The sequence below is a fragment of the Fulvia fulva genome, chromosome 6 (genome assembly GCF_020509005.1).
Source record: "Fulvia fulva chromosome 6, complete sequence".
Taxonomy (NCBI): Eukaryota; Fungi; Ascomycota; class Dothideomycetes; order Mycosphaerellales; family Mycosphaerellaceae; genus Fulvia; species Fulvia fulva.
The window spans coordinates 2,639,616-2,667,575 of NC_063017.1; the positions used below are offsets into that span (position 1 = coordinate 2,639,616).

General features: G+C 54.0%; 14 protein-coding genes across 14 annotated transcripts; 7 read left to right on the top strand and 7 right to left on the bottom strand.

Annotated features, from left to right (window-relative positions):
* Window positions 1-13: 13 nt before the first annotated feature.
* Window positions 14-2,242, bottom strand: CLAFUR5_07097 (uncharacterized protein; the record flags this gene model as incomplete). Its single annotated transcript, XM_047906245.1, has 4 exons — window positions 14-104; window positions 152-524; window positions 1,376-1,821; window positions 1,881-2,242. The coding sequence occupies 4 exons, from the start codon at window positions 2,240-2,242 to the stop codon at window positions 14-16; spliced, it is 1,272 nt and encodes a 423-aa protein (XP_047763124.1).
* Window positions 2,243-2,965: 723 nt separating this feature from the next.
* Window positions 2,966-5,362, bottom strand: CLAFUR5_07098 (uncharacterized protein; the record flags this gene model as incomplete). The annotated part of the gene is made up of 2 exons (XM_047906246.1): window positions 2,966-4,791; window positions 4,849-5,362. 2 exons carry the CDS (start codon window positions 5,360-5,362, stop codon window positions 2,966-2,968), a joined length of 2,340 nt encoding a protein of 779 aa, XP_047763119.1.
* Window positions 5,363-6,785: 1,423 nt separating this feature from the next.
* CLAFUR5_07099 (uncharacterized protein) lies at window positions 6,786-7,503 on the top strand (the record flags this gene model as incomplete). Its single annotated transcript, XM_047906247.1, has 4 exons — window positions 6,786-6,907; window positions 6,958-7,114; window positions 7,172-7,287; window positions 7,347-7,503. The coding sequence occupies 4 exons, from the start codon at window positions 6,786-6,788 to the stop codon at window positions 7,501-7,503; spliced, it is 552 nt and encodes a 183-aa protein (XP_047763120.1).
* Window positions 7,504-7,813: 310 nt separating this feature from the next.
* On the bottom strand, window positions 7,814-8,938 carry CLAFUR5_07100 (uncharacterized protein; the record flags this gene model as incomplete). The annotated part of the gene is made up of 1 exon (XM_047906248.1): window positions 7,814-8,938. The coding sequence occupies one exon, from the start codon at window positions 8,936-8,938 to the stop codon at window positions 7,814-7,816; it is 1,125 nt and encodes a 374-aa protein (XP_047763088.1).
* A 432-nt stretch (window positions 8,939-9,370) lies between these two features.
* CLAFUR5_07101 (uncharacterized protein) lies at window positions 9,371-10,327 on the bottom strand (the record flags this gene model as incomplete). The annotated part of the gene is made up of 1 exon (XM_047906249.1): window positions 9,371-10,327. The coding sequence occupies one exon, from the start codon at window positions 10,325-10,327 to the stop codon at window positions 9,371-9,373; it is 957 nt and encodes a 318-aa protein (XP_047763089.1).
* A 582-nt stretch (window positions 10,328-10,909) lies between these two features.
* CLAFUR5_07102 (uncharacterized protein) lies at window positions 10,910-11,465 on the top strand (the record flags this gene model as incomplete). The annotated part of the gene is made up of 2 exons (XM_047906250.1): window positions 10,910-11,251; window positions 11,304-11,465. 2 exons carry the CDS (start codon window positions 10,910-10,912, stop codon window positions 11,463-11,465), a joined length of 504 nt encoding a protein of 167 aa, XP_047763086.1.
* A 106-nt stretch (window positions 11,466-11,571) lies between these two features.
* On the bottom strand, window positions 11,572-12,188 carry CLAFUR5_07103 (uncharacterized protein; the record flags this gene model as incomplete). The annotated part of the gene is made up of 2 exons (XM_047906251.1): window positions 11,572-12,042; window positions 12,066-12,188. 2 exons carry the CDS (start codon window positions 12,186-12,188, stop codon window positions 11,572-11,574), a joined length of 594 nt encoding a protein of 197 aa, XP_047763087.1.
* Window positions 12,189-12,937: 749 nt separating this feature from the next.
* Window positions 12,938-14,881, top strand: CLAFUR5_07104 (uncharacterized protein; the record flags this gene model as incomplete). The annotated part of the gene is made up of 2 exons (XM_047906252.1): window positions 12,938-14,374; window positions 14,426-14,881. 2 exons carry the CDS (start codon window positions 12,938-12,940, stop codon window positions 14,879-14,881), a joined length of 1,893 nt encoding a protein of 630 aa, XP_047763092.1.
* Window positions 14,882-16,067: 1,186 nt separating this feature from the next.
* Window positions 16,068-16,673, top strand: CLAFUR5_07105 (Cytochrome P450 monooxygenase BOT3; the record flags this gene model as incomplete). Its single annotated transcript, XM_047906253.1, has 3 exons — window positions 16,068-16,215; window positions 16,270-16,549; window positions 16,601-16,673. The coding sequence occupies 3 exons, from the start codon at window positions 16,068-16,070 to the stop codon at window positions 16,671-16,673; spliced, it is 501 nt and encodes a 166-aa protein (XP_047763093.1).
* Window positions 16,674-16,980: 307 nt separating this feature from the next.
* CLAFUR5_07106 (uncharacterized protein) lies at window positions 16,981-19,326 on the bottom strand (the record flags this gene model as incomplete). Its single annotated transcript, XM_047906254.1, has 6 exons — window positions 16,981-17,991; window positions 18,046-18,423; window positions 18,487-18,616; window positions 18,717-18,886; window positions 18,977-19,090; window positions 19,246-19,326. 6 exons carry the CDS (start codon window positions 19,324-19,326, stop codon window positions 16,981-16,983), a joined length of 1,884 nt encoding a protein of 627 aa, XP_047763090.1.
* Window positions 19,327-20,704: 1,378 nt separating this feature from the next.
* CLAFUR5_07107 (60S ribosomal protein L2) lies at window positions 20,705-21,643 on the top strand (the record flags this gene model as incomplete). Its single annotated transcript, XM_047906255.1, has 4 exons — window positions 20,705-20,707; window positions 20,767-20,824; window positions 20,884-21,449; window positions 21,506-21,643. The coding sequence occupies 4 exons, from the start codon at window positions 20,705-20,707 to the stop codon at window positions 21,641-21,643; spliced, it is 765 nt and encodes a 254-aa protein (XP_047762836.1).
* Window positions 21,644-22,807: 1,164 nt separating this feature from the next.
* Window positions 22,808-24,214, top strand: CLAFUR5_07108 (uncharacterized protein; the record flags this gene model as incomplete). The annotated part of the gene is made up of 3 exons (XM_047906256.1): window positions 22,808-22,934; window positions 22,987-23,548; window positions 23,599-24,214. 3 exons carry the CDS (start codon window positions 22,808-22,810, stop codon window positions 24,212-24,214), a joined length of 1,305 nt encoding a protein of 434 aa, XP_047763511.1.
* A 746-nt stretch (window positions 24,215-24,960) lies between these two features.
* Window positions 24,961-25,584, bottom strand: CLAFUR5_07109 (E3 ubiquitin ligase complex SCF subunit sconC; the record flags this gene model as incomplete). The annotated part of the gene is made up of 3 exons (XM_047906257.1): window positions 24,961-25,308; window positions 25,368-25,456; window positions 25,512-25,584. 3 exons carry the CDS (start codon window positions 25,582-25,584, stop codon window positions 24,961-24,963), a joined length of 510 nt encoding a protein of 169 aa, XP_047763094.1.
* Window positions 25,585-26,386: 802 nt separating this feature from the next.
* On the top strand, window positions 26,387-27,953 carry CLAFUR5_07110 (GPI mannosyltransferase 4; the record flags this gene model as incomplete). Its single annotated transcript, XM_047906258.1, has 2 exons — window positions 26,387-26,495; window positions 26,554-27,953. 2 exons carry the CDS (start codon window positions 26,387-26,389, stop codon window positions 27,951-27,953), a joined length of 1,509 nt encoding a protein of 502 aa, XP_047762953.1.
* Between the last annotated feature and the right edge of the window lie 7 nt (window positions 27,954-27,960).

Consider the following 27,960-nt stretch of genomic DNA (forward strand, 5'->3'; position numbering starts at 1 on the left):
GGATCCAGCAGTCTCAGATGATAAAGACGTCGAGACCGGAGTTGACAAAGAACAGTATCAACTCGTAAGCATTGATGTCTTGATCTGGGTACTTCTCGAACCTCCTGTAGAATGTCAGCGGTGTCACATCACATGCAATCGCGGCTCATACCAAGTGTAACTTTTGCCATTCGATCCAGCATTTCCGTGGTAGTAGAGGATGGTGAGTTCGTTCCTAGTCTTAGTGGCGAACTGTTGCGTGAAGTACTTGAGCACGTCTCCTGCCTGAGCATTGGGTGCGAAGCTGACAGCACACACTTCGCAATCGATGTGTCTTTCATGGAGTAGGCGCATGATCCTCTGCTTCTGGTAGTGGATGGACATCACCTTGAAGCCGTCGTCTTCATCCTCCGGACAGGCGTCCAGTATGTAGGCGCTTGCCTTCCTCGGCATCTTAGATAGCTGCCCCTTGACGGGCATCGTGGCGATGGTAGTGTCGTATGCTTTGTCGTGTTGGATGTATTCGTTGGTGTGATATCCAGTGTCTGTAGCGTGTGATATAGCGATGTGGTAACGCGGAGTGAGCCGGTGTTGGGTTGTTAGTTGGGCGAGGTGTGAGGTCTGATCAAGCCTTCTTGTATCCAGATGCTACCCCCGTCCTGCAATGATGCATGTAAGGAAGGCACGCTCCTGATCACACGGAAGTGAAGTGAAGCTGCGTCGCATAGCACCCAGGTACCGTCCCATGTCTGGAGTATCACCGTTGACGAGAACTTCGATTCTGATGGCAATTGCGAGGTTTCCGCCACCACGATGCGCACAATTTTGTATGGAGTCACAAAGCAGACATGTCTGCATGGAGAGAAGTTATAGGTTCGCAAATGCCGGCACTCACGCTGAGAAGCCCATGATCTCGTCTCTCTCCCAGCCAAGCTGAGCTCGCGGCAGGTTCCGTTGATGACAATCACGTCCATGGCTGTATCGGTGTGATGCGTTCAAGCTGATCGTGATGGCAACGTGTCTACGACGCGGCCGCACACAATTTTGTGTGGAATACATGGCACATGTGCCCGAAGCAAGAGAGTCGTAGGCATACCAGTGTCGTGGATTCCGCTAAGGTAACAGTTGACTCCTTCTACAATCCATCCGGTCCCCTCGAGCCCGGTGAGATTTGCATATACCACTCCGATCCACTACTGCACGAAGACGCCTTCGTCCTCGTCTTCATCGTCCTCGTCATCTTCCTGATCTCCATCCTCACTGCAAGCTCCCTGCCCAGCAGGCGCTGCCCCATCCTCTCCTGCAGCCTCATCATCCGCTGTGACCGACACGCTAGCCAACTCAACCCTGAGCGGGTTCGGCTGGATGTGAAGGCCATAGAACTTGAACTTCTCACCACGACTGATCTTGACCGGATCACACTTGAATCGCCAAATGGGGTCGTCCTCCGATGGCGTGTTGCTCGGCTTAGGATGCGCGAACCAGAGTCGAATGGTGTTGTCATACATCTCCTTGTCCTTCATCAGAATCTCTGGGATTGATCGCATGGCCCGATCCTTCTTGGGTGGGCCTCTCTCCTGGAGTCGATTGAAGTACTTTCCGACGTACTCGATGATACTGACGGCATAGTCTCCGCGGTGCCTGATCCTCTCGCCATCTTCGTTGTGCATGCCGGTATTCATGGCGAATATCTCGGTCATGGCGTGGTCGCGACTCCATGGCTTGGTGGGCCGGGTCTGTATGAAGCAGTCGAGGATGAACAGAACGTCGATGTCGGTATGGTTGACTTGATGAATGAAGTCATGGGCGTTGATGGGATGGTCTGGAGCACCGCGAAACTGCCTGTAGATCCTAGTCAGTGCTCAGTCAATAATATCGATCCAATGGGATAGAGTATTCACCACATGTAATTCTCGTCCTCGCCGTACGCTTTGCCAAAGTACACGAAGATGACGTGGTCGTCCGAGCCCTTGTTGCCGAGTATCTCGTCTATGAATTCGGTGAATTGCTCCTGAGTACTGTCCGGTGGAAATGAGATGGAGCGAACTTCGTAGACTGAGTAGATCTGGAAGAACTCTGCAAAGTCTGCGCAACGTGCATAATGGGCTGCTAGGTCGAGGTCGGCCACTGGCGCATCACCTTGCTGGTCGTCCAGGATGTACATCGTGTGAGTACGGTAGTGCTTGAGAACACACCATTCCATCTCTTTTGTGTGCAGCTTTCCACGTCTGTCACTGGGAGCGGATCTGTTGGTGAGCTTCATGGTTGCGTGGCGATAAGCCCTGGATGGACACAAATTTGTGCTGTCCCTTCTCTTTCTTCTGTTGCGCTGTGATAGGCCTGGATGAGCACAAAATTGTGCGTTGTGAGTCAATTGCTGTCCCGTCTTGCTCTGTTGCGTGGTGCTAAGCGCTGGATTGGCACAAAATTGCGCGTTTTGTGGGTAGACTTTTGTCCCGTCTTGTCCTCTTGCGTGGTTGTAAGAAGGCTATATGGACACAATTTTGTGTGGTATTTTTCTCGGCCTCGTCGGCGGCGGCGGAGGGGGCAGGGGCGGCGGCGCCAGGGGCGGTGTGGTGTGGTCGTTGTCGTTGTAGTTGAGACGACAACAGAACAGAACAAGGCCAATATATAGCCGCATTGCTGTATGTGACGCAGGCTTCACGGCTACAGTGAGCCAAGGGTGAGGCTTCAATGGTGATGCCGTGGTGCTTCTCATTTGGATCTGGCGTGAAGTAACCATAGTCAGACGGTCCCGTAGCCTCCATCAGGCACTTTCGCGCGCAGAACCCTGGAGTACAGCGCGTTGAAGAAGCGTCGGAACGCTTGCCTCACTCTCGCCTGGAGACGATGAGTGGTTCACCAGCGCTAAGTCTTTCCTCGAATGTTGAGGTGATGATGGATTCTCGGCGCTCGCATACGTTGTAGGCTCCCATGGGTCAGAATCACAGCCGCTGGTGCCGCCAAGAGTTGATGTTCTATGCTTTCACAGATCCGGCAGCGGTATAGTATTCATCTGCGCCTTCTTTGCCGCACTCACAAACTTCGCCCTCTCCTCCTCAGTCTTAAACTCGATCTTAACACCATTGACTTGCTTAACAGGCGAATTCTTCTCAGAGTTCCGCCTCGAGGGCACAATCTCACTAGCAGCAGAAGACGGACTCCTCAATCTCTCGGCAGCGGCAGCAGCGCCAGGTCTGACAACTGTGATGTCAATACCCTTCACCTTGGCGTACTTCAGACCATCGTCTTTCACCTTGACTTGTTGCTTGCTGCTGTTGATCCACCATCGTGCCCAGCCTTCGCCAAAGTTCGAGCTGATATGCATGAGAGCCAGAACGCCGCCTGCAGCACCGGCTGTAGCTACGCCGTCGTCTTCCCATAGCCGCAGCATTTCGATGTTGGCGAACTGTTCTTCGAAGGCGAAGGCGCCCTTCAGGCCTTCGTGGATGACGGTCGTCTTCGTCGTTCGATAGCTGCCGATCAGTAAGCGGCCAAACACAGCCGACTGGAAGGCCACAGCGTCGTTTTCGGACGCAAAGTAGTAGTTGACCCAGTTCGTCTTGATTTCCTCCGTCAACATGTCGCCCCATTGGTCGCCGTGGCACTTGAGCTCGATGGGACCTTCTGCTGGCTGCAAGGACACCTTTTCGGGCTCGAAGTACGAACAGTATGGGACAGTCTCTTGCAGATCTGATAGCTTGTGCTGAATCCTCATCTCGCCGTCGTCCGATAGACACCATATTGAGGTTGTTACTCTCGTACCACCATGTTCCCGATTCTCCCGTTTGCGGATCACGCAGATGCGACCTCCCTTACAGGCGTCGACCATGTCGACATTGTATCGTGGATCCGGCTCGTCAGGGTTCTCGCGGGCGTACTCAACTCTGTGACCACGCACATCGCACAGTATAGCCGCGTTGCGGAACAGCTGTCTTTCGAACCTGTTCCCTTCGGTATAGTTTGGCGACTGAACCTGGGCAGACCACACCCTGGTCGAAGGTGCTATAGACTTTGCGGTCCGAGGACGATCATTGATGATGATATTGCTCTTGCTTCGTGAAACTCTGGAGAATATCGAAGACGGTGTCGCGGGCGGACTCGGTCGTTTGTCGCTCTTGTCTGGGATGGCGGGGGCCCCTAGCAGGTCGGTGTCTGCAGATGATCTCCAGGACCTTTGTTCGCTTCTCGGTGACACGTCCACATTCTGTTCGTCCCTGCTACTGCCAGCGACGGCATCATACTGCTCGTCAACCGCTCTGAACAAGCTTGGAAGGGTCGTCGACTCGCGCCGATACGAAGCGCGGCGCGAGCTAGACGCGTATGCGCTATCGTTGGGCGATTGGCCCGCGGTTCCCTCGATGTGCCCGCCTATGCTGTCGCGAGCATCAACCGGCGATCCGGTTTCGAAGTCCCAATCCATGCATTTATCCTTATCGGAGGGTTGTCGGTCAGAGGAAACACTATAATAAGCAGAGTCCTCGCGACTTGACTTCTCGCCGTTGGATCCGTTGACGGCAAGTTGCGCAGGAGAACCCCGTGGGGAACGTTTGACGTCGCGTGGGGGTAATTGGTAGCTTGAAGAACGTGGTGGAGGAGGCTCGAGCATTCGTCGCTCGCCGTAGCTTGCAGTGATCTGCTCGACGGTCGAAACTGTGCTCGTACTGTCGCGTATGCTTCCTGACTCGATCGCTCTGTCCGTTGCCTGAAGACGTGGAATGCTGGTAGCAATGGACATTATGATACGATGCAGGTCATCTATCTCCTCGCCAAGGTCGCCGTGAGCCCGGTCGTGGATACTGGCGATGTTCTCTAGCTACATGTTAGCGCAATTTCGGACATGGGACATTCTTCGTAAGAATGGCATACCAGCCATTGGCACCACGGTCTTCTCTAGTCTGGCCAGAGACCTGCTCTGCAATGCTTGCATCGTGAGGTTGATTGAACTGGTGTGCATCTGTAGCATGTTCCTCAGTTCCGTAACGTCGCCTCCTTCTGTCGTCCACTTGAACTTGTTGTAGTTGGCCAGAACGACATCGCTCCAGCTTCGCTCAACAACGAAGCCTGCATTGGTCTCTTTCTTTTTGATGACCTGATATCGATCCACGAAGCTGTCCAGGTCGTCAAGGGTCCTGTGTGCACTCTCCAGGATCGCACTGATTGCAGACTTGGTATCGTTGTCCGCTTGCGACAGTATGCTTCCATCTGAGTGCAATGTTTCGGCGACCAGCTTCAAGGCGTCGCTCAGGCCATTTGCTTCTCTTTCAATCTCGGCGAACTCGGAAGGCGCACTCTTCTTGCCGTGGGTGAAAGCTCGTCCTATCTTCCATGCTGTCTGGGACAACATGAGGATGTCACCGACGGACAGCGGCTGGAACGCCATGTTCCCGGCGCGAGTCCGGCGCTGCTTCGTGGTAGGTACTTGCAGCCTGCGGTGGGACGGTGAGAGTAGTTCTACAACCAGAACAAGAACGGCCTTGAGCAATGCATAATGCCATTCCGGCGGACCTAGCCATCACACTTGACCTCCAATAGCACTGCGCCTCGATTGGAGGAGAGGAGGCGCCGCTGGTGGACTCGATACGCGTCTGGTACGCAGATTTCAGGCTCGAATGGCCATCATCCATGAGATTGATCCTTCAAGCAATCAGTCGTCCGGAGGCAATAGCATCCTGCCGCGCATGGCGAGCGCGCGAGGGTGCCGTGGACCGTGGCCCATGTGAAGTTGTAAGTTGTGAAGAGAGACGGTGCCCTAGTGGGTGTGCCGCCGCTTACTGGCGGACGCAGCAGAGATGCAGAGAGCACGTTGCGCTGACGGGCACAGTGATTGGCCAGCTGCTCCATGTCGTCCGGATCGAGAGCATAGGCGAGATGAAGGAGAGTGCGAGTGACAATACGGTATGACATGCCGCGTAATTTGTAAAGAGGCACAGCCAACATCCTGGTGTGCATGTTGGTGCAGAGGAGAAGTGTGTGGTACTGGCGCAGCGTACAGGAGAGAGGAAGGATGGAAACATCCATGTCGTCGCGGACCAAGCACCGCTTCGCTTGATGGCCCCTGCCAAGATTCCGTCAACTTACACGTAGGAGGTAACCTTCCTTCCTTCCACCTTCTACCCTCACCCGCATATCCAGAACTTGAATGGTTCAGCTAGGAATATCTGCTTCCAAATGACATCTCGCAGCTCATGCGGAAGCTTTGTGGATATCGAATTCGTTCTGGCGTCGTGGTTTCTATTGTATTGTGTTTCACGCCTTGCGATGCGATCTCATCTTCCGTCATTGCTGCTATGGATCGCAACGGTTGCATTGGATGATGTACGTCTTTGTCGTGCAAGAGAGCCTGTGATGAGCTTTGAAGTCCTAGTCCAAGTCGACTGCGAGGCTGGTCAGGCGTGTTGCGCTAAAGAACAATCTGGCCGTACAAAGACATGGGTGCAGCCAAGGCTCCGCGCATGCCGCATGCCTCATTCGAGGGAAATTCAAGTTTTGGTGGCACGTGAATCAAGTTTGGTGTCACGTGCTAGCCGCGCTGTGCCTGTTGGCGAACTCGTAGTCAAAATCACGTCGCAGACTTCGGGTAGTTGTACGTACGGCAAGCGTGACGTGTATCTTACGCCTACGAAAGGGCTGGTGTATAGAGCTCAACACCGCTACGCATACTCTTGGAGCTTCACAACCGCCAACAGCACATTTTATACCGGTCTCGGCATCGACACTTCGAGGACTAGCATGAAGAAGCACTTACTACCACAAGAGCCTCGAAATCTTTCTCTCCAACGCTGACTCCCAGCCAACCCGTCGCTATGTTCAAAGCCACAGCAACCACTCTCCTGGTCCTAGGAGCACAGCTATGCACTGCCATCAACTTCAGCGATTGGGCACCACGTCCAGATCTCCCTAAAGAGTTCAAGCCGTTCTTGGAAGCGTACGGCCATCATGCAATTCGCGCGAAGCGGATGCTAATGCCACTCTCAGCCTCGTGAACGCAGCCGAAGCTCGTGATGTAACCACTGGCTACACCGACTACTTCCCAGCGGACGGCATGCAGACGACTCTCACGATCCACTGCGTTGGCGCCAATGGCATTCAGAAATGCAAGGAAGGCTTCCTCGCCAACGGACGTGACATTGTGGTGAGTAAATACCCCCAAGTCCGATCCTCTCAGAGTCTTATCTCTAATCGCGACCAGCACTTCCCCAACACCACCTTCGTCGTCTCCAACAACAACACCGCAACAGTCTATGAGTCGCAAGGTCGTATCGAGATGACGTTCCCAGAGCCGCCTGGGAATTGCTCGCAGCAGTAGTGAGTCAACCTCGCGCAGGCATTCCGTCTATACATTTTCGTTAACTCCAATGTTGCAGCTACAAGACACAATACACAGTCCTCAAGACGGACCAGACTGTTGAGGCTCTGCCTAATTTGAGTCTCAAGCCAGAAGGACAGGTCTACTGGTACCACGACTATTATGTTGACCCGCCGACGCAGTCTACGGATATTGCTTGCGATAGCAAGAAGTAGGGCGGAAGAAGGGTAATGTAGGATGCTCCTGGCCTGAGCTCACAATCCATTGGAGGTCACCAGCTGTGGACTGCGATCTATCGCCCGGTCTGCACAATTTTGTGCCCAACCAAATTCTTTGGCGCGTGAATGTAAGCATCAGATGTCATTTGGTTGTCTCTACTGAAAGGTTCATTGTCACCAGGCACCCATTCCTCCCAGTGCTGGGCACTACGTTGATCGGCATCTTGACCTACCGTTTCCGGATAATCAGCTGAGGTGAAGGGAGGCAAGCAAGGATAGTTCTACAGAGTATCATTCTACAAGGCTATCACAAAAGATCCACATCCATCTCATCGTCCTCCTCTACTGTGGCATGATGGTAGCCTATGCCGTGCGATGGCGCCGGGGCCGGTGCAGTTTGACTGCCCCAGCCCATAGCACCATCCATACCGAGATCACCATCACGGTCACCATGCTCCTCCTCCAACGCCTCCACGATCTCCTGTTCGAAGAGATCGTCCTCCATCTCTTGGAGAAGATCTCTGCGTTGCTCTTGCACACGGCGAAGTCTATGCGTGATGGTTGATGCCTCTTCGTACGCCTTCTCGCGCAGCCAATAGAAGCAGGGCATGTGGATTAGCCGCCACAGGGCTGCCTCTACCTTTTGGATGACCGGGAGCGTCGCCTGAAAGAAGTCGTCAGTCATGTCTGTTAGACGCCATCCGGGACGACCATTGCCCAGTAGCGAGGCAATGTGTCCTAAGCCCTGACAAATTTGATTGAGGCGATGTTTGGGGTTAGTCTTCGCGTGCTGCGAGAGTTTCGCGAGAATGCTCCCGTCCTCGTACAGCATCTTGTCGAACAATGCACTTGCAGCCGCGATGGCTTCATGCATCTGGACCATGGCTTGCTCGAGGCCCACGTGAAGGGCATAATAGGGATTCTGTAGCTGTGGCTGCTTGGGTGTTGGCTTCGTCGGTATACGACCGGCTGAGTGAGGCACATTCGTAGCTGTCGTTGAGCGGCTGAGGCCCGACGTCGAGAAATCGCACGCCAATTCCTCCATGATGTCCATAGAGGTTGCAGAATTGGCCAGCAAAGACTTCGGCGCCAATCGACTCTGTTGAGGAAGCATATCACCTATCGAGACAGCTTGTCTGTGTAGGTTCGACGCCGTGGCTGATGTCGGCAGAGGAGTCTGGATTGGCTTGCTTATGCTTCTAGGGTTCGCACGCATAGTCACATCTGCGTCAGGCAGCTCATCGGCGCTGCGGTTCTGTCGATTTGCTCGAGCCATGCTTAGGGATGGCCTAGCCAGCGTCTTTTCCCGAAATCCGAAGCCATCGAAGAGACCCCCGTAGTCCCCTCTTGCCTCCTCTTGCTCCTGCTCCTGCTTGTGCTCGTCCAGCATCGACTGGTAGTCCTCTATGTTATGGCCCGTTCCGAAGGACATGACGGGCAATCGGTTTGGTTTCGTGGTTGTCTGGAGTACTTGCTCAAGAGCTACGCGGTAAAAGTGGCGATGCGTGATGTTGCTTGAGAAAGTGTGGTGTCAACAACTCCAAGCAAGCGCAGCAGTCGTCGAGTATATACCCCGAGTGTTATTGCGTGGTAGTGTAAACAAAGCAAAGGCCGCACATTCACATCTTGCGCTTTGTGTTCTTCATTACACAATGGCATTCACATTGAATGCCACGTGACGAAGTGAATATGTTTGTCGAAGTCGTCACGGCGACTTGTGAATAGCTTGATCGTACCAGTCTGATGACTGCTAGAAGGATCATACTAAGAGGAAGAATCCAACATAGTCTGCCAATCATAATGCCAGAAGCACCGCTTTTGCACGTCTTCAAAAGCGTCCAGCGGTGCTTCAATGCATTGGGCTTCATATGGTAGCCATCTTGATGTACTCCCAGGAATAGTGATACTCGTACCGAGCTGGACGAAGAGTTCTCGGCAAATACTCCTTTGTCCATTGTGAGCTGTGTCCAGCTACCATCTGCGCCTTGAGCCACTCCCATGGCTCAGGGTACCAGCCGGATTGATGCCAGTCAATGATTGCCACAATCTTTGGAGGGCCGTCTGGCTTTTTTGAGATGAGGATGTTGCTATGATCCAGGTCGCCATGCGTGAAGGTGACAGCAACACTGTCCTCGAGCCCGGACAGCTCTTCTACGTCTTTTCTTGCATCGTTGGCGCAAGCAAGCTTTGCGAGCCAGTCGTGAAAACTGTGTACATTGTCGAACGGCCCTGCTGGATACTGGCCTGCATTGTAAAAGAGTATGTCGCGTAGCGCTTGGCCGCATATCTGGCCAAGCCTGATGGCTGGTGCTGGCCTCCAGAATCTCAGCCATGACATGACTGTACTTAGAATAGTTCTGGGCCTGCTGTCGTTGCTAGTCGGACCAGGACACTGTATCCGGCGCCATGCAGCCATCATATCTCGCAGCTGTGCGCAGATATCGAGTTTGTCATCCTCGCTCATGTCATTCCAACGGCCTTGCAGAGTGTCGGCGTTAACAAGCTGCATGTAGAGAAATGTCTGATCGCTATCAACAGTCCAACCGTAGAGCTCAGGAACCGGGACTACGCCCCGAAGATGCTTGCTCATGAACCAGAGACACTGTCCCTCCGCTATGGTGATGTCGCGACCCCATTTGATGATCAGTCCAAGCTCGGGATATAGAACTGGATCCGGTCTGAAAGTATTCCTGGTATCAATACCATCCTGAGCGGCTTTCACCCTGACCTCAGCTGGGCTGGGTAGACCATGTGGGAAGTGTCCGGGAAGATAGACGTCACCAATAGGCAGATCTGCATGGTCAAAAGTTATGCCGGCCATGAGCTGCACGCCGTACGGTCAGGCGCATGGGGAGTGATTTTGTATCTTTGACGAGCTGAACAGCCAGGTATCTGCAAAGACCTTTCTTAGTGAACAATGACTTGATGAGAGACAAACTTGGGCGATGGGCAGTGCACATGTTGTGATGGCGCGCGTCTGCGAATAATAGACATGAGACAACCCTTGCAAGGTGCGGTAAGCAGCCGAGACCGCCCTAAGCCGGATCGAGCCACAGTCTGTGGTGAGAGCTGAAGTCGTCGATATAATCAATCACATCGGAGGACCTGACCTGTCGTAATGGCATTCTTAACTCTCCATCAGCCGATACCACCGCCATCCGATAAGAAGCATACCTGTACTTACAACATCATCCTTTCGAGAACATCAAAGAAATTCACATAGAAACCTTGGGTCTCTTCAGCAGGTCCGAGAAGAAGGCAACATCATCCGTTACCACAAGCAACAATACACCAGAGCAGCCACAAGGTAGTGATGTTGTGATTGGTGCCCCCCCCCCCCACCAAAGTTGCGGCTGAAGCCACGCAATATCACCCCATTTGCCTGTTCGTGTGGGAAAGTGCAATGTTCAAAGCACATTGGGCCATCTTCATTCCCGAAAGTGGTGACAGATCGTGCAAAAGAGGGAAGTATATCCATGTCATTGGCTCTCTCAAGGATGGCTTCCAGTTCGAGCTTGTTCGCGGCTATGACATGGCCAAGACTGGCACTCGCCCATTGCCAGCGATCGAAATCGGACTGGTCACTGCCGGCTTCGTTGTAGACACACCTTCCGGAGGCCAACGTGTGAAAGGGGCGATCGGCGACCTGAAGAATGGCCAACAGCCTTTCCGAGCTATGGACGGTCTGGAACAGTTCTTGGCCGCTGTTGCGCCGCCAACCAAGAGTTTGAATAGCGCTACATCGGTATGTGCATCCTGAAGCGAGCCAGTAGTCGTGTTGACGTGTGGTAATACAGGGTACCTCTAGAGGCAAAAAGGTCGACATGTCTGATTGCCAGTGGTGGACGACTCGGTGTGTTCGGGCACATGTGGAACAAGGTCTATTGATCGCACCGCAACGTGGTCTGAACAAGAACAAAGATCCGGTGGACATCATGTCATCGGCTCCACGTCATTGAGACCAGGAAATGGGCATTGTCTTGAACCTGAAACCTGCAAGTGATTGCTGTGCATCAGCGGTTGATCCAAATACCCAGGACCAAAGCATCTGAAGTGTGACTTAGCTTAGTGCACCGGTAGTGCGGCCATCGCGTCTCCTATAAGTTTTGCTGTTTCCTCTCTTGATCCATCAAAGAGTGCTCCAAGTATGCCTTCATCCACCAGAGCCTTTACTACCTGCTTGATCCACCACTGACAATCTCGAACCTCCGACTTCGTCCTCTTGTCGGGTCCAGCCTCTGATGCCTTGTTCAAGCTTGGTCCTGGGGCCTCGACTGAAGTACAGCCTCGTTCGAGCTCATCGACAGGATGGTTGTCAACATATCCGCCACCTTCGTCTTCATCCTTCCGCTTGCACATCGGTAGGTCCGAGCCAGCGCCATCTTCTTGCTGCCAGTAGCGCCGTGGTATGCGTGCAATGGCAAATTTGCGGGAGCCGACTGCTCGGTCCTTGCTGATGTCGTAGTCTCGTACGACCTCGAATGGTATTGAAAGTGGTGTTCTTTGTCGTGGTGACTGTTGTGTAGTCGATGGGGCCTGCTGATTTGCGTCGTACTTACTGTGAGTGCGTGAACGGAATACTGTCTGCGTGCATCACAAAGACCCTGCACATCAAGTGTTCGTGAGTTGTCGCGTTTCAAGTGTGGAGCGGGCGGCTGAAGCAAGGGACGTGAGAGTCGCATTGTGTGGTTCGCGTCGACGCCAACCTTGACACTCCGGACCTCACATCAACTTCCCGTTCCGCTGCTTGTCGTCGTCCATCAGTGCCATCGCAGACATTCGTACTGCAGCGTTCCGATCGAAGATGGACGTTACTGCCCATGACCGCGCGACAGGCGGGATGACATCGACGGCATTGCCGTCCCCAGCTCCTCTGAGGGCATGACTCGATGCGGATGATGCTATGCGGCGATCTCAGCAACCTGGTAGGCTGGTTGGAACGCCTCATGCCAGGATGCGGGCACAGGCAGGTGAATGAGTAGCAGACGCGGCAGGTACGGCGGAAGGCAAGTTGCTGGAGAGGTGGAAGCTGCCTTCATCTGAGTGTTGCTCATCGTCGGCGGCGCGCGCAACGATCAATGCACGCACTTGCAGGGGGCATCACAACGTAAATTTCCAGGCAAGCGCACAACCTTAAGGCGAGCAAGCCGGCGATGGACCGGATCAGGCGCTCCAATGTTTGTATGCCACGCTAGAACTAGCCAGCGAGCTTACGCAGTACACAACACTGCTAGAACGTACTTGCTTCTAACCGCCCTTCTTACCGCACATATCTACCGCACCACACCACACCACACCACACCACACCACACCATCCTCCGCCGCCCTTTCCCTCCACCTCATCCTGAAGCACTCGTCCTAAGAGTGTCTCATACAACTCCGACCACCTACCCACCCCTGCGTGTTTGACATAAGTTGTTTCTGTTGCGACATGGGGAATCTCCTAAGCTCCGACTCTGCGCCTAAGCAGCGCCTGGCCGCAGCTGAGAAGGAGCTCCAGGCACGTCAGGAGGCCGTCGACACCAAGACCCAAGAGTTGGAGGACGTGAACAAGCAGCTTGCCGCCTCCAAGCAGGAGAGCGCCGACGCCAAGCAGGAAATTAGCATTCTTAAGGAGAGGGCCGAGAACCTGCAGTCCCAGCTCGACGCCGCCCAGCAGCAGAAGGAAGAGGCCATCGCCAACCTCGACAGCCAGCTGAAGAGCAAGGATGCAGACTACCACCAGCAGCGGGAGGCCGTCGACCGTGTTAGCAAGAGCCTTACCCAAGAGCGCGACCAGGCACGCAATGAGCTGAAGCAGCGCGAGGAGAAGCTGGCTGGACTCCAGAGCAACCACGACTCCCTTGCCAAGCAGGTCGAGCAACTGAAGCAGGAGTTGGGCCAGGCCACACAATCGCGCCAGCAGCTTGAGCAAGATCTGCGCGACGAGATTGAGAAGTACAAGAAGTCTCTGGCCCAGGCTGAGGAGCAGCAGAAGAGTCTACAATCCGCACATGGCACTGTCCAGACCGAACTGCAGGAGACCCAGAAGAGCAACGAGACCGCCATCGCTGCCGTCAAGAAGGACCTTGCCGACTCGCAGCAGAAGCTCACTCAGCTTCAACAGTCTACCGACAACGAGCGTCAAGAGGCTTCCACCAAGTTCCAAGCCGTGCAGAAGGAGCTGAATGAATCGCACGAGAAGCTGAAGAAGCTCGAGGCGGCTCACCAAGCATTGCAGAAGGACTCGGAAGAGAAGAACACCCAGCTTCGCGGCGAGCTTGAGAGTGCTCAGCGCAAGGTCTCCGAGCTGCAGTCCGAGGTTGAGAGACTTAAGAAGGTCTCGTCCTCGGCTGAGGCAACGTCGAACGAACTTCACCAGGCTGAGCAGAAGCTTCAGGCTCTCCAGAAGCAGCACGACGAGCTTCAAACAGTCTCCGAAAAGCAGCTCGCACAGTCCAAGCATGAACTCGAGCAGGCACGCGAACAGCATGCGACGCTCTCCGTCTCTCATAACAGGACCTTCGAAGAGCTTGCTGCCATCAAGCAGACCCTCAAGGATGGCAACGACAAGAACAAGTCTCTCGAGTCAGAGCACTCCAACCAGATCAAGTCACTGAAGGCTGAGATTGAGCAACTGCAGAAGCGAGGTACCGAGTCAGCGGCCGCTGAGAAGAAGCTGAAGGCGGAGCACGAAACTGAGCTGGAGCAATTGAGGAGTTTTGCCGCCGAAGCTTCTGCCAAGCTCAAGGTGGTTGAACAAGAAGGCGAGAACCTGAAGCGCGGCCAAGCACAGTCTGGCTCGCAGCTGGACGAATTGAAGAAGCAGCACGAGCAAGAGCAGAGCAAGACCGCCAAGGCAGAGGAAGCTCTCCGTGTTGCACAGCAGGTATGCCTTTGCAATGCCTATTTGCGTGACCTTCCACTAATTTCATCGTAGGAGAAGAACGACATCGAACAGCGTCTCCAGAAGCTCGACGCCGAACACAAATCCGCTCAAGCCGGAAATTCGGAACTCTCCGCCAAGCTCAATGCCACCGAGAAGGACCTTGCACAGCTCCGCGCAGAACACGAGAAGGCCACCGAAGCTGCCAAAGCACTTCAGGGCACCCAAAGCGAGCTTGAGCAAGCTGAGCAAGCAGCCAATACGGCCGAGAAGAAGATCAAGGAGCTTGAGACCCAGCTGGCCGAGAAGGACGCTCAGACGGCCAAGGTCGCGGCAGCCACGGAGGACATTGCAAAGTTTGTTGCAGAGAAGGCAAGAGAAGATCCACAAAAGACAGCAGAGGCGCTCGAGCAGACGACCTCCAAGCCAGAGCCTGACCGTAACGACTCTGGACGCGGCGGCGAGACCTCGCCCGTCGATGCCGGTGTTGAGAAAGTCGCAACAGCATAGAGTGGTGTGGCTCGTCCATTGAGCAGGCTTGAGTTGAGTCGGAAGGGTACACCCCACCACGACGGCGCTGATGATACCTATCCACTGTCCCAGCAGTCTTCCATCTCAACCGATGGTAGCGTCGCGGTGGGAGAGCATGAATAAGATGCTAGGCAATAAGAGAAAATGCGGTTGGCTACTGCCGAGGAAGAGAATGCTTTGCTTTGCATGATGGCGCAGATACCCTTGCTGTTCTGAGTTTGGGTTACGGAGTGTTATGGAGTCTGATTGCTTTGGATGTCTCTTCTCATGTGTACTCTATTAATGGTGAGTAGACGCTCTTAACGGCCTTGTTTCACGAAGTCCCATCCTGGGCTCGGCATTCGTCCGTCGCAACAGTGACCAGGACAAGGAATTCTCGCCATTAGTCTGGTGTGCGAACGAACAACGTCATCGACCAAACCGTGCGCGATCTTCGTGACGGTGCTATTCGCGTCGTACAATGCGCGAAAGCGAGAGCTAGTGCCAGGAGCTGAATCTGAACGAGCCCTACAGCTGAATGCGGTGGGTCCGTTCCTCGCTGAAGAATCACTAGCGAACATGCTTACATTGAAGTTAGGTCTGACAACACGAGTTGCACGACCGCATGAGTGCATGAGTGCACAGCAGATCGCCAAGCTCACAGCACGAAGAATCTATCTACACAACATGGCGCCTTCAAGTCTCTTCTTCTCCCCTACGACCGCCGGAGCCACCATCCACCACCATGCTAGAAACAACCTCCACATCCTCTCTCCTCCTCCCACGTTACTCCCACCCGATCCTCTCTCTCCTCCTCATCTCTTTCACATACCTCATAGCAAAATCCCTATACCTTCTCTACCTCTCCCCCATATCGCACATCCCAGGTCCCAAGACCGCAGCCATCACATACTTCTACCAGACTTACTTCGACCTCTACCCCTATCAAGGGGAATGGTTCTTCGAACAGGAACGACTCCATGAAGTGTACGGTCCCATCGTCCGCGTCGGTCCTGATGAGATTCATATCTCTGACCCGGACTGGTATGCGGAATTTGCAGGGAGCAGTGTCAAGCGTAGAGACAAGTCGAAGTTGTGGTATTGGTTCAGTGGGAGTGGGGAGAATATTGATGGCGCTGCGTTCGCCACGCTCGATCATGGGGAGCATCAGGTTTGACGCGCGGCGATGAATCCTTTCTTCAGTATGAAGAAGGTACAGGAGTTGGAGGGACGGGTGAAGGTGCATGTGGAGAAGTTGAGGGATAGGTTCTTGGAGATCAAGGGGACGGGAGAGGTGATGAATGTTATGGCGGCTACGAGTGCTTTGACGCTGGGTGAGCTGGACGGCTGTGGTGTTGAGAGAGGGTCTGTGTGCTGATGAGGTGTAGATGTGATCTCGGGGTACTCCTTCGGCAAAAGCTGTAACACCCTCGACACGCCAGATATGGGTCTCTGGATCTGCAAGATGCTGGAAGATGGCTTCAGGCCGGAGAGGTTTCTGGGTGAGAGGGGGAAGGAGGTGTTGAGGTATATGGTGCCGTTTGAGAGGGGGCCGAGGAATTGTTTGGGTGTGAATTTGGCGTGGAGTGAGATGTATTTGGCTGTTGCGGCGGTGGTGGGCGGAGTAGAGGGATTGGAGTTGGTGGGGACGGGTATTCGGGATGTTACGTGAGTTGATGCAGTTTTGTGTGGGTTGAGACTTGTGCTGACGAGGTAAAGGGTTGATCGAGAATACTTCATCGGGGTGTTTCCGAAGGAGAGTAAGGGTGTGAGGGTCAAGGTCAATGGGTGAGCCGCCATTGCATCCCTACCTGGCCTTGGCTGACAAGTGCTTGTCCGCTTGGACTGGGAATCTTCCCGACGTCCGCCGCCGTTCATGCTTTTGAATACATCTATCCTAGCATAGCGATGCTAGCATTATCACTGACCACATCATACCATTCCTCTGTCAGAACCGCAGTTCTGTGTTCGCCTGCATAAGTGAACGCTGACAGCGTCTTCTCCACCTAGGTATCTTGCGCCGCCACCCATGCTAAAGCCGATCATGTAGAAAAACAACTGCGCAAATCTGGGCCCTAAGCTGAAACAAGCACGTATGGCTAATACGTTGGTGCACCTCCCACTTCAGTCGTGGCGGGTGCTGGGGCATTCCCATTCATATCCGCTCCGTTGTGGCCGGTGTAGTCGCGAGAGATTCCGGGTGTAGGATACTGGACAGGTGCAGCCAGTGCCTTGTGCTCTGCTTGAGCGATCGTCAAGGAAGTGGCGTGTTCGGAGGCGGCAACCTCCGGAATATCTGTAGACATCACACCGTTCAGTACTGTATCCGGAGACTGGACTTTTGCTGCGCCATCCTTGGTGTCCTCTGAATGTATTGAGTCTTTCTCGGACTTGACTTGAACGGGTGTTGGTGGGCTCGTGGGTGGCGTATCTCTCAGCTGCTGTTTCGACGCCAGGTCCCCAAGCGTTGGTACCTTGAGCTTGACAATGAGACTTCCAGAAGGTCGCTCTCCCAGATCGTCTTCGTCTTCATCCTCGCTTGGCGCATCGTCCACGTCGTCAGCATCCGGCAGGTTCTCGTCCCCAGAGGCATTCGCATCCGAGTTCCAATCGTCCCCAGTGGCATCGTCCTCCTCGTCGCTCATCGCATCGATGTTGTTGTACCCGTCAATGTGCTTCCGCTTTCGTGGATTGTCCACCACATAAGCATAACCTCGTGCTGCTCTCGTAGGTCGGCCACCATGCACAGGATCTGATTCGTCGCTTCCGGCACGTTCGCCGCCGTCGTAGTCAGGACCGAGCTCATCACTCATCACTTCCTTGCTAAGGAGGCTCTCTCCGTATTCTCCAGTTCGTGGCTGTCTGATCTGGCGACCGCTGGCTGTATATTGTGGCCCGGCTTCGAATGGAGTGCTGCGGGCAGACTGGTGGCGAGTAGATCTGCGGGTGGAGGTTGCATCTGAGTCGTCGCCGCCCGCACTCTCGTCGTCCTCGTCATAAGTATAGCGCATCCGCTTGCCACGAGTGCGACCTTCGTAGATGCCAAAGCCAGGTTCGGGGCGAGTGAAGGCAGCGCGACGTTGCTGACGATATTCGCGGCGATTGCGTTTCTAGCGAAAGGTCAGCAGGGGTTCTATGAATGAGAACGTGGACATCAATCTTACCTCCTCGGTTGCTTCAAACACGGGCACAGCGGCGTACATCTTGCCGGCGAGCCTGCGTGCAGCTTGCGAGCCGTCGTATTCCTTGTTCTCAAGCTTCACCGCCATCGTCTTGACCTCATCAATCGTGCCGGCCATGCTGTACCAATGTGCATTCCTGGTGTGTCGGCTTCCTTCTCGGTAAATCCTGAAGCTGTGGTCGTCAAGACCTTGCACCAAGAAGTACCGTCTCTTGTCACCGTCTTGTCCCCATGGCTGCACAGAGAGTGGCTGATTCTCGTCGTCGTTGTGGCGTTGTTGCTTGTACTTGTCCTTGATGATTCCTGCCACGACCTCAGAGGATCCGAGCGACCAGATGATGAGAGTGCGGAGGAGGTTGAGCTGTGCGGCTGTCAGTACACATCCATGATCATATCAGAGCTGGCCGTGGCTGGCAGCACGTACCCTCTCAGCTGGCGTCATGTTGTTGAAGTCCTTGCCTCCATGCAGCGGATTTTGGCCATTCCACTTGAGCGGCCATTGGGACTTGTGCGACAGGACTGCTTCTTCGAGCGCGCGTCCATGATGCCCTCGCCTACAGTACGCAATGGTATCAGTGATGTGCCTCTTATGTCTCCTTCCTGGCCACTCCTCAGCACTACGTCTCTTTCTATTCCAATGCAGGCTTCACTTACTCGACCGGCTTCTTTCTGTTCAGTACCAATGCCAACAGTGCACACAACAAGCTCTGTATCTCTGGACTCGGCACACTGTCCACAACGCCTCTTTCGATATCCTGCGGACCAAAGTGTGGTGTCTTTCCCGGGAAAGCCTCTTGGAAACGCGATCTGAACATTACTATGAACTACCCGGCCAAAAAGTTAGCGGACGTGTTCTCTGCGACAAAGACGCGTCACAAGCGCGCCATTTCGTGTCCAATGGGTCGGCGACTCACGGCAATGTCGGGATTGTCTGCTAGGACCTCTTCATGGGGTGGTGATGGCGCTCGCTTGGTTCGAGGAGGTGATGCGACTGGCGGGGGCGCCTTTAGTTTTGTCGCCTTCTTGGCCTATGGAAGGGAGGAGGTCAGCCGTACTCGAGAAGCAATGATAGGATCTCGGACTGTGCTGGACGGTGGAGCGAGGCGCATGGTGCAGCGCATGTCGCCAACAATCCACGACAGTCTGGGAGGCAGCTCGATGCCCGATACCGAAGATCACGAACCTGGATGAAGATTGGGGCCAATTTCTGGAGTTCCTTCTCAGGAGGGGCATCAGAGAGGGAGCTGTCACTATCAGACTCCATGTTTGGTGCGACGTTGTTATTCTTGTTGGGTAGGAAGAAGTCCAAGCCGGAGGTGGAAGTCGGTGCATGCACGAAGTTCGAAGTCGAGCGGTTGACGTTATGTGACTGACTAAGCGGCAGCAACGGCAGCGAATTTGAATGCAGACAAGCTAGATTTTGCTATTCACTATTTCAATTGCTATTGTACAAAGGGCCAAGGCAGCTCTGCGAGGTGTTTCAGGCCAGGTGACGTGAGGTGAGGTCCAGATCAATGCTCTGGGTGCTCTTCGATGTGTCGTGCGCTGTTTGGCCGTCGCAGCATGATCTGCACGATGCTGGACTGCCTGGAGCGAGTTCGTCACTGTGTTTGAAGTGCTTCCAAGCTTATTCGTCGCCATGGTCGTCCCGGCAAGGCAGTCTAGCCATCAATGCCGGTACATGAGGCATTGGCAGCATCCGTCGTGCGCTCATGCGTCAAGACTGCTAGACAATAGAACAAGACTATCACGGTGCCTCGCTGAACGTCAATGATACCAGCTCTGCTGCCCTCAATACCTCTGGAGTACCTTTTGGGCTGAAGAGTACCCACGCATTGACGTCGCCAACCCCGAGACCCCAAAGGTCTGAATACCGCAGAGGTGCGTTCGTACTTAGATCCGATCCGCTTAATGAGGGTTGTGGTCTTTCTGAGCCACGATTTCATCTACACTTCGCGCACAATCGTACTCCATGGTAGCATCCGAGTAAATATTGTCGCTGAGCACCATGGTTCCCATTGCACGGGTTCTCATGCTGTGTCCGTGACCACAGGGGCATGAGCAAGAGCCCATCAATGCGTTGGAGGTATCTTTTGATGCTTGGTCGAGTATCGGCCAGCAGTGGGCGTTTCTTCGCATGAATTCCAGTGATCGTCTTTGCGCCCGAGGTGGCCCAGAAATTCGAAAGCATGGAATTTGAGCATGAACTACCGCTCGCAGATATGAAGCATTTTGCGAAACAGCCTTCCCAGCCTTTCAGATCCATGCGGCACCCGTAACATACATATCTTGAGTCTTTCTGAAGAAGATACTGAGATTTCACTTACCAGCCGTGCTATATGGCGCAGTGGACTTGGCAGCGCGACAAGAGGGGTATCGAAAGAATCGCAGGATCATACTAAGATGTAATCCGATGGTATGCAGCAAATGCGATGTGGTAGATGTTGTTATGCAGGCTGTTGAAGAACGAGGTGCAGTTTTGCGCAAGGAGGAGCAGTTCGACTTGCGCCAACACGTGACTCGCGCGCTAAGCTGTTTACAGCCCCGCCAAGACTCGCACCTTCCAAGATCGATTTCCTCCTCTCGAACTTCATGTTGGATCTTTCAAGACTGCTTGTCAATAACACCACCCAGCCTACAAGATGGTATGCGACACACACACACTGATGCGAATGTATCCGGGGCAGTCAACTGACGGTATTAGGGTCGTGTCATCCGCAACCAGAGGAAGGGCCGTGGCTCTATCTTCACAGCCAACACCCGTACGCTTCAAGCACCAAAATCCTCGAGCCATTGATGGGATACTAACTGCGCATTCAAGGCCTCAACAAGACCCCCGCCAAGTTCAGGACATACGATTACGCCGAGCGACATGGTTACATCCGCGGTGTCGTGAAGGACATTGTCCACGATGCCGGCCGTGGCGCACCACTCGCAAAGGTCGTTTTTCGTGACCCATACCGATACAAGCTCCACACCGAGACCTTCATCGCCAACGAGGGCATGTACACCGGCCAGTTCATCTACGCCGGCAAGAACGCATCGCTCACCATCGGCAACGTCCTCCCACTCGGCTCCGTTCCAGAAGGTACTGTGGTCAGCAACGTGGAGGAGAAGATTGGTGACAGAGGTGCTCTTGGACGTACCAGCGGCAATTATGTCACAGTCATCGGCCACAACCCAGACGAGGGCAAGACCCGTGTCAAGCTCCCATCTGGCGCCAAGAAGGTTGTCAAGAGCTCCGTCCGTGGTATGATTGGTATCGTCGCTGGTGGAGGTCGTACCGACAAGCCTCTCATGAAGGCGTCGCGCGCCAAGCACAAGTTCGCTGTCAAGCGTAACTCGTGGCCAAAGACTCGTGGTGTTGCCATGAACCCAGTCGACCATGTAAGATGCCGAAGATTTTCAGAGAATGTCGGGCAGAACGCTAACATATTTTCTAGCCTCACGGTGGTGGTAACCACCAGCATATTGGTAAGGCCTCGACCATCTCCCGCTACGCCGCACAAGGTCAAAAGGCCGGTCTCATCGCTGCCCGGAGAACGGGTCTGCTACGTGGTACCCAGAAGACCAAGGACTAAATGCATCTTTGGGCATTACGGTGTTGTTGGGGTCTTCAGGGTTTCGCAGCGTGGTCATGGCAGCTGCTTCATGGGCCATAGCAGGTCTGTACGAAAGACAGATAGCTACACGTTCTGCAGGGTTCCTCAGAGAGAAAGCCAAGACGAATTCATGTGCCATACACGCTACGCAGTTTCAAGCATCTCGAAGATCGCAGAGCAGGATGGGATTTCCAGCAGTTGCGTAGGGTATGCAATACGAGCCTTTGACCCATTATGTATCCTTGTCATTTGTGATGCACACTGAGTCCAACTGAAGCTGAGAACCTCAAGACGCCTAATCAACAGTAATGACTGCTCTCTACGACGACGAAAGCAATCTACAAGGCTCGATAGAAGCCTATGCCATTCGCAAGACGTTGCTCTTCGGGGTTGCGAGGCTGCGATACTCCGTTAGAACTTCGAACGCTGAAGGCCGTTTCAAAACGTTTGCTCATCTTCTGTTGGACCTACTGTGATGTTCTGTGACGTGAGGTGCTTACCTTTTTCCTGCTCGGCGTGCTCTGCTGCATTATCCCACATTCCCGCCCCTGTCACGCATCGGTGCAACCACCGTATCAAGCACGGTGGCTTAGATGGCGTCTCTGGTGGTGCATATGAAAACGAGCGCGGGAGAGGCGAACCAGTAGAGCGCTCCATCATTCAACCGAGATCAATTTGCAGGCAGACCCTCGAGCCGCTCCCCACCAGAAGTTCAACGACGCTCGTTCCAAGTTGAAACATCCATACAATTCCATTCTGTCTGAGACTACGTGTCCCAGTGACGTTTCTGCTACTTCACAGTCGTTTCTGCCAGCTCCTTCTCCCTTCTCTTCTTTGCTGACGCGGCCGAGTCCATTCCTCGACTACGGCCAACTAGAACGTACACGAATTGCCAGCCTCAGATTCGCAGAGCACTTCACCGTCAGATCGTCTGAGAGTTTCCGTCTACCTCCGCTCCTGCCTTTTTATCCTTGCAGCACTCACCCGACACAAATCAGGGACGACACCGCAAACAGGCTATCCGATCCTGACCTTTGCCTGCCACGAGTTCGAGCTGCCCGCAACCCAAGTCGCAGAGGATCACCCAATTATTGACTTAGCACAAATTCTTCAGGCACTGCAAGCAAGAGTGACATCGCCAACATGAACATCAACAAGAAGTTCGATCGCATGAAGCAATGGGGCAAGGAGCGTATGGGAGGCGAGGTCAAGACGGATACCACGGATGACTTCAAATCGCTAGAGATGGAGATGGATCTGCGGCACAATGGTATGCAATATGCAGGCTGTAGCCACATACACCTACTTACAAGTCTGCCCAGGAATGGAGAAGCTCAAGAAGTCCGCCGATATCTACGTCCAGCACACCGCGAAGCGCGAGAAGTACCAAGACAAGGAACAGCAACTGCCCATAGGCTATTTTGGCTCAACAATGGTCGCTCACGGGGACGACTTCGAACCAGACTCCGAGTTCGGCCAGTGCCTCTCTTCCTTGGGACGAGCCAACGAGCGTATTGCCCGCATGCAGGAGACGTACTGTGCCAATGCTACCAGCAGCTGGCTGGAATCGCTGGAACGATCTCTAGTACAGATGAAAGAGTTTCAAAGAGCACGGAAGCAGTTGGATAGCAGGAGATTGGCCTATGACACAGCTTCGGTTAAGATGCAGAAGAGCAAGAAGGAAGACTTCAGGATGGAGGAGGAGCTCAGGAACCAAAAGATGAAGTACGAGGAGAGTAGTGAGGACGTCTACAGAAGGATGATCGACATCAAGGAGGCTGAGGTCGAGTCTGTGCAGGACTTGACGAGCTTCCTGGAAGCGGAGTTGACCTACTACGATCGATGCCGAGAGGTTCTGATGCAGCTGAAGCGAGACTGGCCAGCGTGAGTTTATCAATGAACTGCACAAGACCTCATGACTGACATCCTGACAGACAAGCCATGGTCGGTGGCATCAGCAGAGCTAGCACAGCATCGCCGGTGAACGGCGGTGCTCCGAGACGCAACACTACCCGCTCCCGCGCAAGCTCCATCAACGACCGCTTTGGCAGAATCGAAGAAGACGAGCCTCTTGAACCTCCTCGCAGAATTGGTTCCAGGGTCCCCTCAGCAGCCAGCTCACCACGCAAAGAACTTCCCGGCTTCGATCTCCCCGTCCGACCAAACCAGAACACACGCAGCACCTCCACTCCCGGATTCGAGGGTCCCACATCCCTGAACCGCGGCGAAAGCCCAGCAGGAATGCCACGATTGTCTCGAGTACCCACAGAACCGTCTCAACTCCTTGGAGCACGAAGTAACTTACGAATCACGAAATTGCGAGGCCAGGATGGAGCGCCTGATGTCTTTGGGGATGACCATAGCGATTACGGATCATCTACTTTTGATGAGCACCACAGGACTCCAAGCTGGAGCACCATGTCGCAGGATGGTGGCAGTCAGACGAAGAAAGCGCCACCTCCACCACCGCCTAGCAGGGCGAAGAAGCCGCCACCACCGCCGCCGATGAAGAGGAGTGCTCTTAGTTCGAGTGAAGTGCCTCAGTATTGACATTGATGTGGGCGTATTTGCGTGAGGAGCATGTGTGGGTAGCAGGAGTGTGAGCAGGGGATACAGGTGCATGTCATAAAGGTGCATGGCTTTTCTACTTGATAGGATCTGGGCATGGTGTACCCTCTTCTGTAGAGCAAGGAGGTCAGTGTAAGCACCTTTCTCACAAGGAGCCTTTCCCCAGACACGACGATCGTGATCTTGATGCTGCCAAAAGCCCGTTGTCCTGGCAAGCTTGCGTGTCGCGTTCAGGGATGTATTGCGAAATCGTGTGGGAGATACCAGCATAGATCCAAACTTTATGGTGGGTGTCATAGGGAGTAATCGGAGCTGGTTAGCTCACCCCAGGACGGAAGCCGAAATGCGGGTCAGCGGGATATGACTGCATCGATGAGCAAGCGCTTGTGAAACGACGGGACAATTTGGGGAGATCACGACGGAAAGCACAGAGATAGTGACATGGAAAGAGTCAAGTGATTCAGGAAAATCATTTCAGCCGTCTAGATACAGCCGATGCGCCGTTTGCGCTGAGCATTTGCTTCATCAGCCGCCGGTTCCGCCGTGGGGTCCAGCGCCGCTGTGAGCATGCCTCGTTTCGTAAGCCCAGTCATAATGCATGTCCCACCCTCCATGTTCGCCAAACGCCTTGCAGCCAAGCCATCCTTGTGAACCGCTAAATGCATCGTAGCAATGGGGGTGATGTCGAGAGTATCGCAGGTCCGTGAGAGACGGAAGTGAAGAGCCGCTTAACGGTCCTCAGCCCACTCGTTCTCGCGGCGGATCTGGTCCTCCTCTTCTGGGGTGAAGTCGTTCTGGATGTTGAAGGTCTTGCGGATCTCCTCTGGCGACTTGCCCTTGATCATGTTTGCGACGGTCTTGCAGCCGACATCGAGGAGGGCCTTAATGTCCATGTAGTTCGCGGCGAGGATGATCTCGAAGAGCATCTCTTGGTCGACCTGCATAAACTTCTGGTCCCAGTCCTCGATGTCGGTCGTCTTCTTTCGGGAGTCGGCGTCGTCGTCCTGGGATGGCGCGGGGTCGTTCTTGTGGTGGGTGCACCACTCGAGCACCTTGCGGAGGACGGCCTCGGATACCTGAAAAGTGAGTCAGTATGTGCGCGCATGTGATGTGAGCATGTGGTGATGCGACTTACGTTCATGATGGGGATTGGCTCCTCGCCTGGAGCACCAAGGTCCTCGATCATGTTCTTGATGAGCATGGAGCGCTCTGCGATCTTGCGCTCTGCGAGATGTGTTAGTATGTGATGCGACTCAGTAGATGTGGTGTGCGCGCTTACCAGTCATGATCTCGACATTGTCGGAAGAGACGAGCTTGACCACCTGTGCGTCGGTGTTCTCGGTGGTAGACATAGTGTCGGTCGGTAGTGGTTGTTGGTAATTTGTGTTGTTAGTTATTGTTGTGTGGAGGATTTGCGGCGGTGTGTGAGGTTGTTGTGGTGGTCGGGCGGTGGTGGATGTGCGTGATGAAGTTGTTGGAAGTCGGAGAGTGGGACAGTCTTAAGAAGAAGGCCGCTTCAAGCTAGTGAGCTCGTCGGAAAGGCAGCAGCACGCTCGGACCACGACGCACAAGCAGATTGACCAATCACAACACGCCCTTCCATCGAGCAAGTGAACATCTGCTCGCCTTGCTGCCTGAATACACTGTTTGCTGCGCATTCACCAAATAGACGTCAATGAGTAACGTGGCTTGTATTGTGGCGGGAGTGCGGGAAGCAGCAGACAGACAATCAGCCGCCAAGATGACGACAATGAGGGACAGGTCAGGTGTGACAGCGTCACGTGCTGCAAAGCAGAAACTACGGCGATGATGAGTAGCTTCTGTACACGTATGGAGGCAATTACTGACAAGCTACATTGCAGAGTGCAGTCACTAGGTAGCGCCTTCCTTTCAGACGCAGCAGCACGACGACAACAGCATAGGAGGTACATGTAGGACAAAGAATGTCCTCTGAGATCATGTCCCGCTACCCCTGCTGGCCTAGCGCCGAATCTCGCGTGTCAAACGACGACGCGTGCTCTCCTGTCTTGCTCGTGGACATTTGTTTCGTCTTTCACAACAATGAAAAGTGCCTCCGCCATCTCAGCGCATGTCCGACTGCATACGACTCCGACCCATGTTGGCGCCTTCTGAAGCACGCACAGTCTCAGCACCATGTGGCGCAGGCTTTACCTGGCGCTTGTGCTTGTTAGGCTGTACTTCGCGCTAAGTCCTAGCTACATACACCCTGACGAACACTTCCAAGGGCCGGAAGTCATTGCTGGTATGTTAGCTCCGTCTCCAACGATGTGTTGAAGCGTGCAATTGATGATGTGTGATAGGCGAAGTGTTTGGATATCCCATCTACAAGACTTGGGAATTCACATCATCCTATCCCATCCGAAGCATCTTTCCATTCTGGCTCGTGTACGGCTGGCCTTTGACTGTTCTGAAATGGATCTACGAAGGATTTGACTATGGCTCTGTGCCACCTGCAACGGCCTTCTATACTCTCCGCATACTGATGTTCCTGCTGAGCTTTGTCCTTGGTGACTGGGCCATCCATGAACTAGTGCATTCGGTCAAGGAACGCCGATGGGCGATTATGCTGGTTGCATCGTCCTATGTGACTTGGGCGTACCAGACGCATACATTCTCCAACAGCATTGAGACTCTGGTAGTGCTATGGTCACTGGTCCTGATCGGGAGGCTCCGAGACAACACCCTCGATACGCAGTCGATGGCATGCGCAGTGTTGGCATTTTTGGCTGTTCTTGGTGTCTTCAATCGCATCACATTTCCTGCCTTCCTGCTGCTTCCCTTGCTGCAGCTTCTGCCAGGACTATACAAGAAGCCACTACGTGTGCTAGTCATGCTGATTGCAGGCCTTCTGACGCTTACAATTGCCGTGACCATGGACACCGAATTCTACCAAGGCTACCGTCCACACCTCAGAGACATACACCGGACTGCAGTCATCACTCCGTGGAACAACTTCGCTTACAACACGGATAAGGCCAACCTAGCACAACATGGCCTTCATCCTTTCTGGCAGCACTTCGTAGCCAACCTCCCTCAACTCATTGGACCAGCTTTCCCTCTGGTATTCTTCTCCTCTTACCGCAACATCCTGTTCTGGTCGGCAATCATCGGGACCGCAGCCCTATCTTGCTTTCCGCACCAAGAAGCACGATTCCTGCTCCCAGCCGTACCCCTCCTACTCTCCAGTATCAAGGTTCCAAAGCAGGCTCTTCGCGTCTGGGCAGGAGTCTGGATCTTCTTCAACGTCCTTGCAGGCATTCTATTTGGCATCTACCACCAAGGCGGAGCCGTGCCGGCGCAGGTCTGGGTCGCGCAGCAAGAAAGTGTCGCCCAAGTCTTCTGGTGGAAGACCTACAGCCCGCCAAGGTGGCTGCTCGATGGCAGGAATGACGACGTAACGACCACAGACTTGATGGGCATGCCAGGGGCAGAAATGATGGGACAGGTGAAACAGAATGCCCAATGCGCTTCCTCAAGTACCACGACATTGCTTGTTGCACCGTTGAGCGCGACATTCCTGGATGCATACTCAGGCCCGGCGAAGACTGACGGAGATATTGATCTTGTGCTACTCTGGAATTACACGAGGCATATTGGTCTAGACGACCTCGACTTTGGCGATGATGGAGTCTGGCCGACATTACAGCGAGTGGTTGATAGGCGAGGACTCGGAGTTTGGCAAGCGACACGGAAGTGCTAGTGATGTT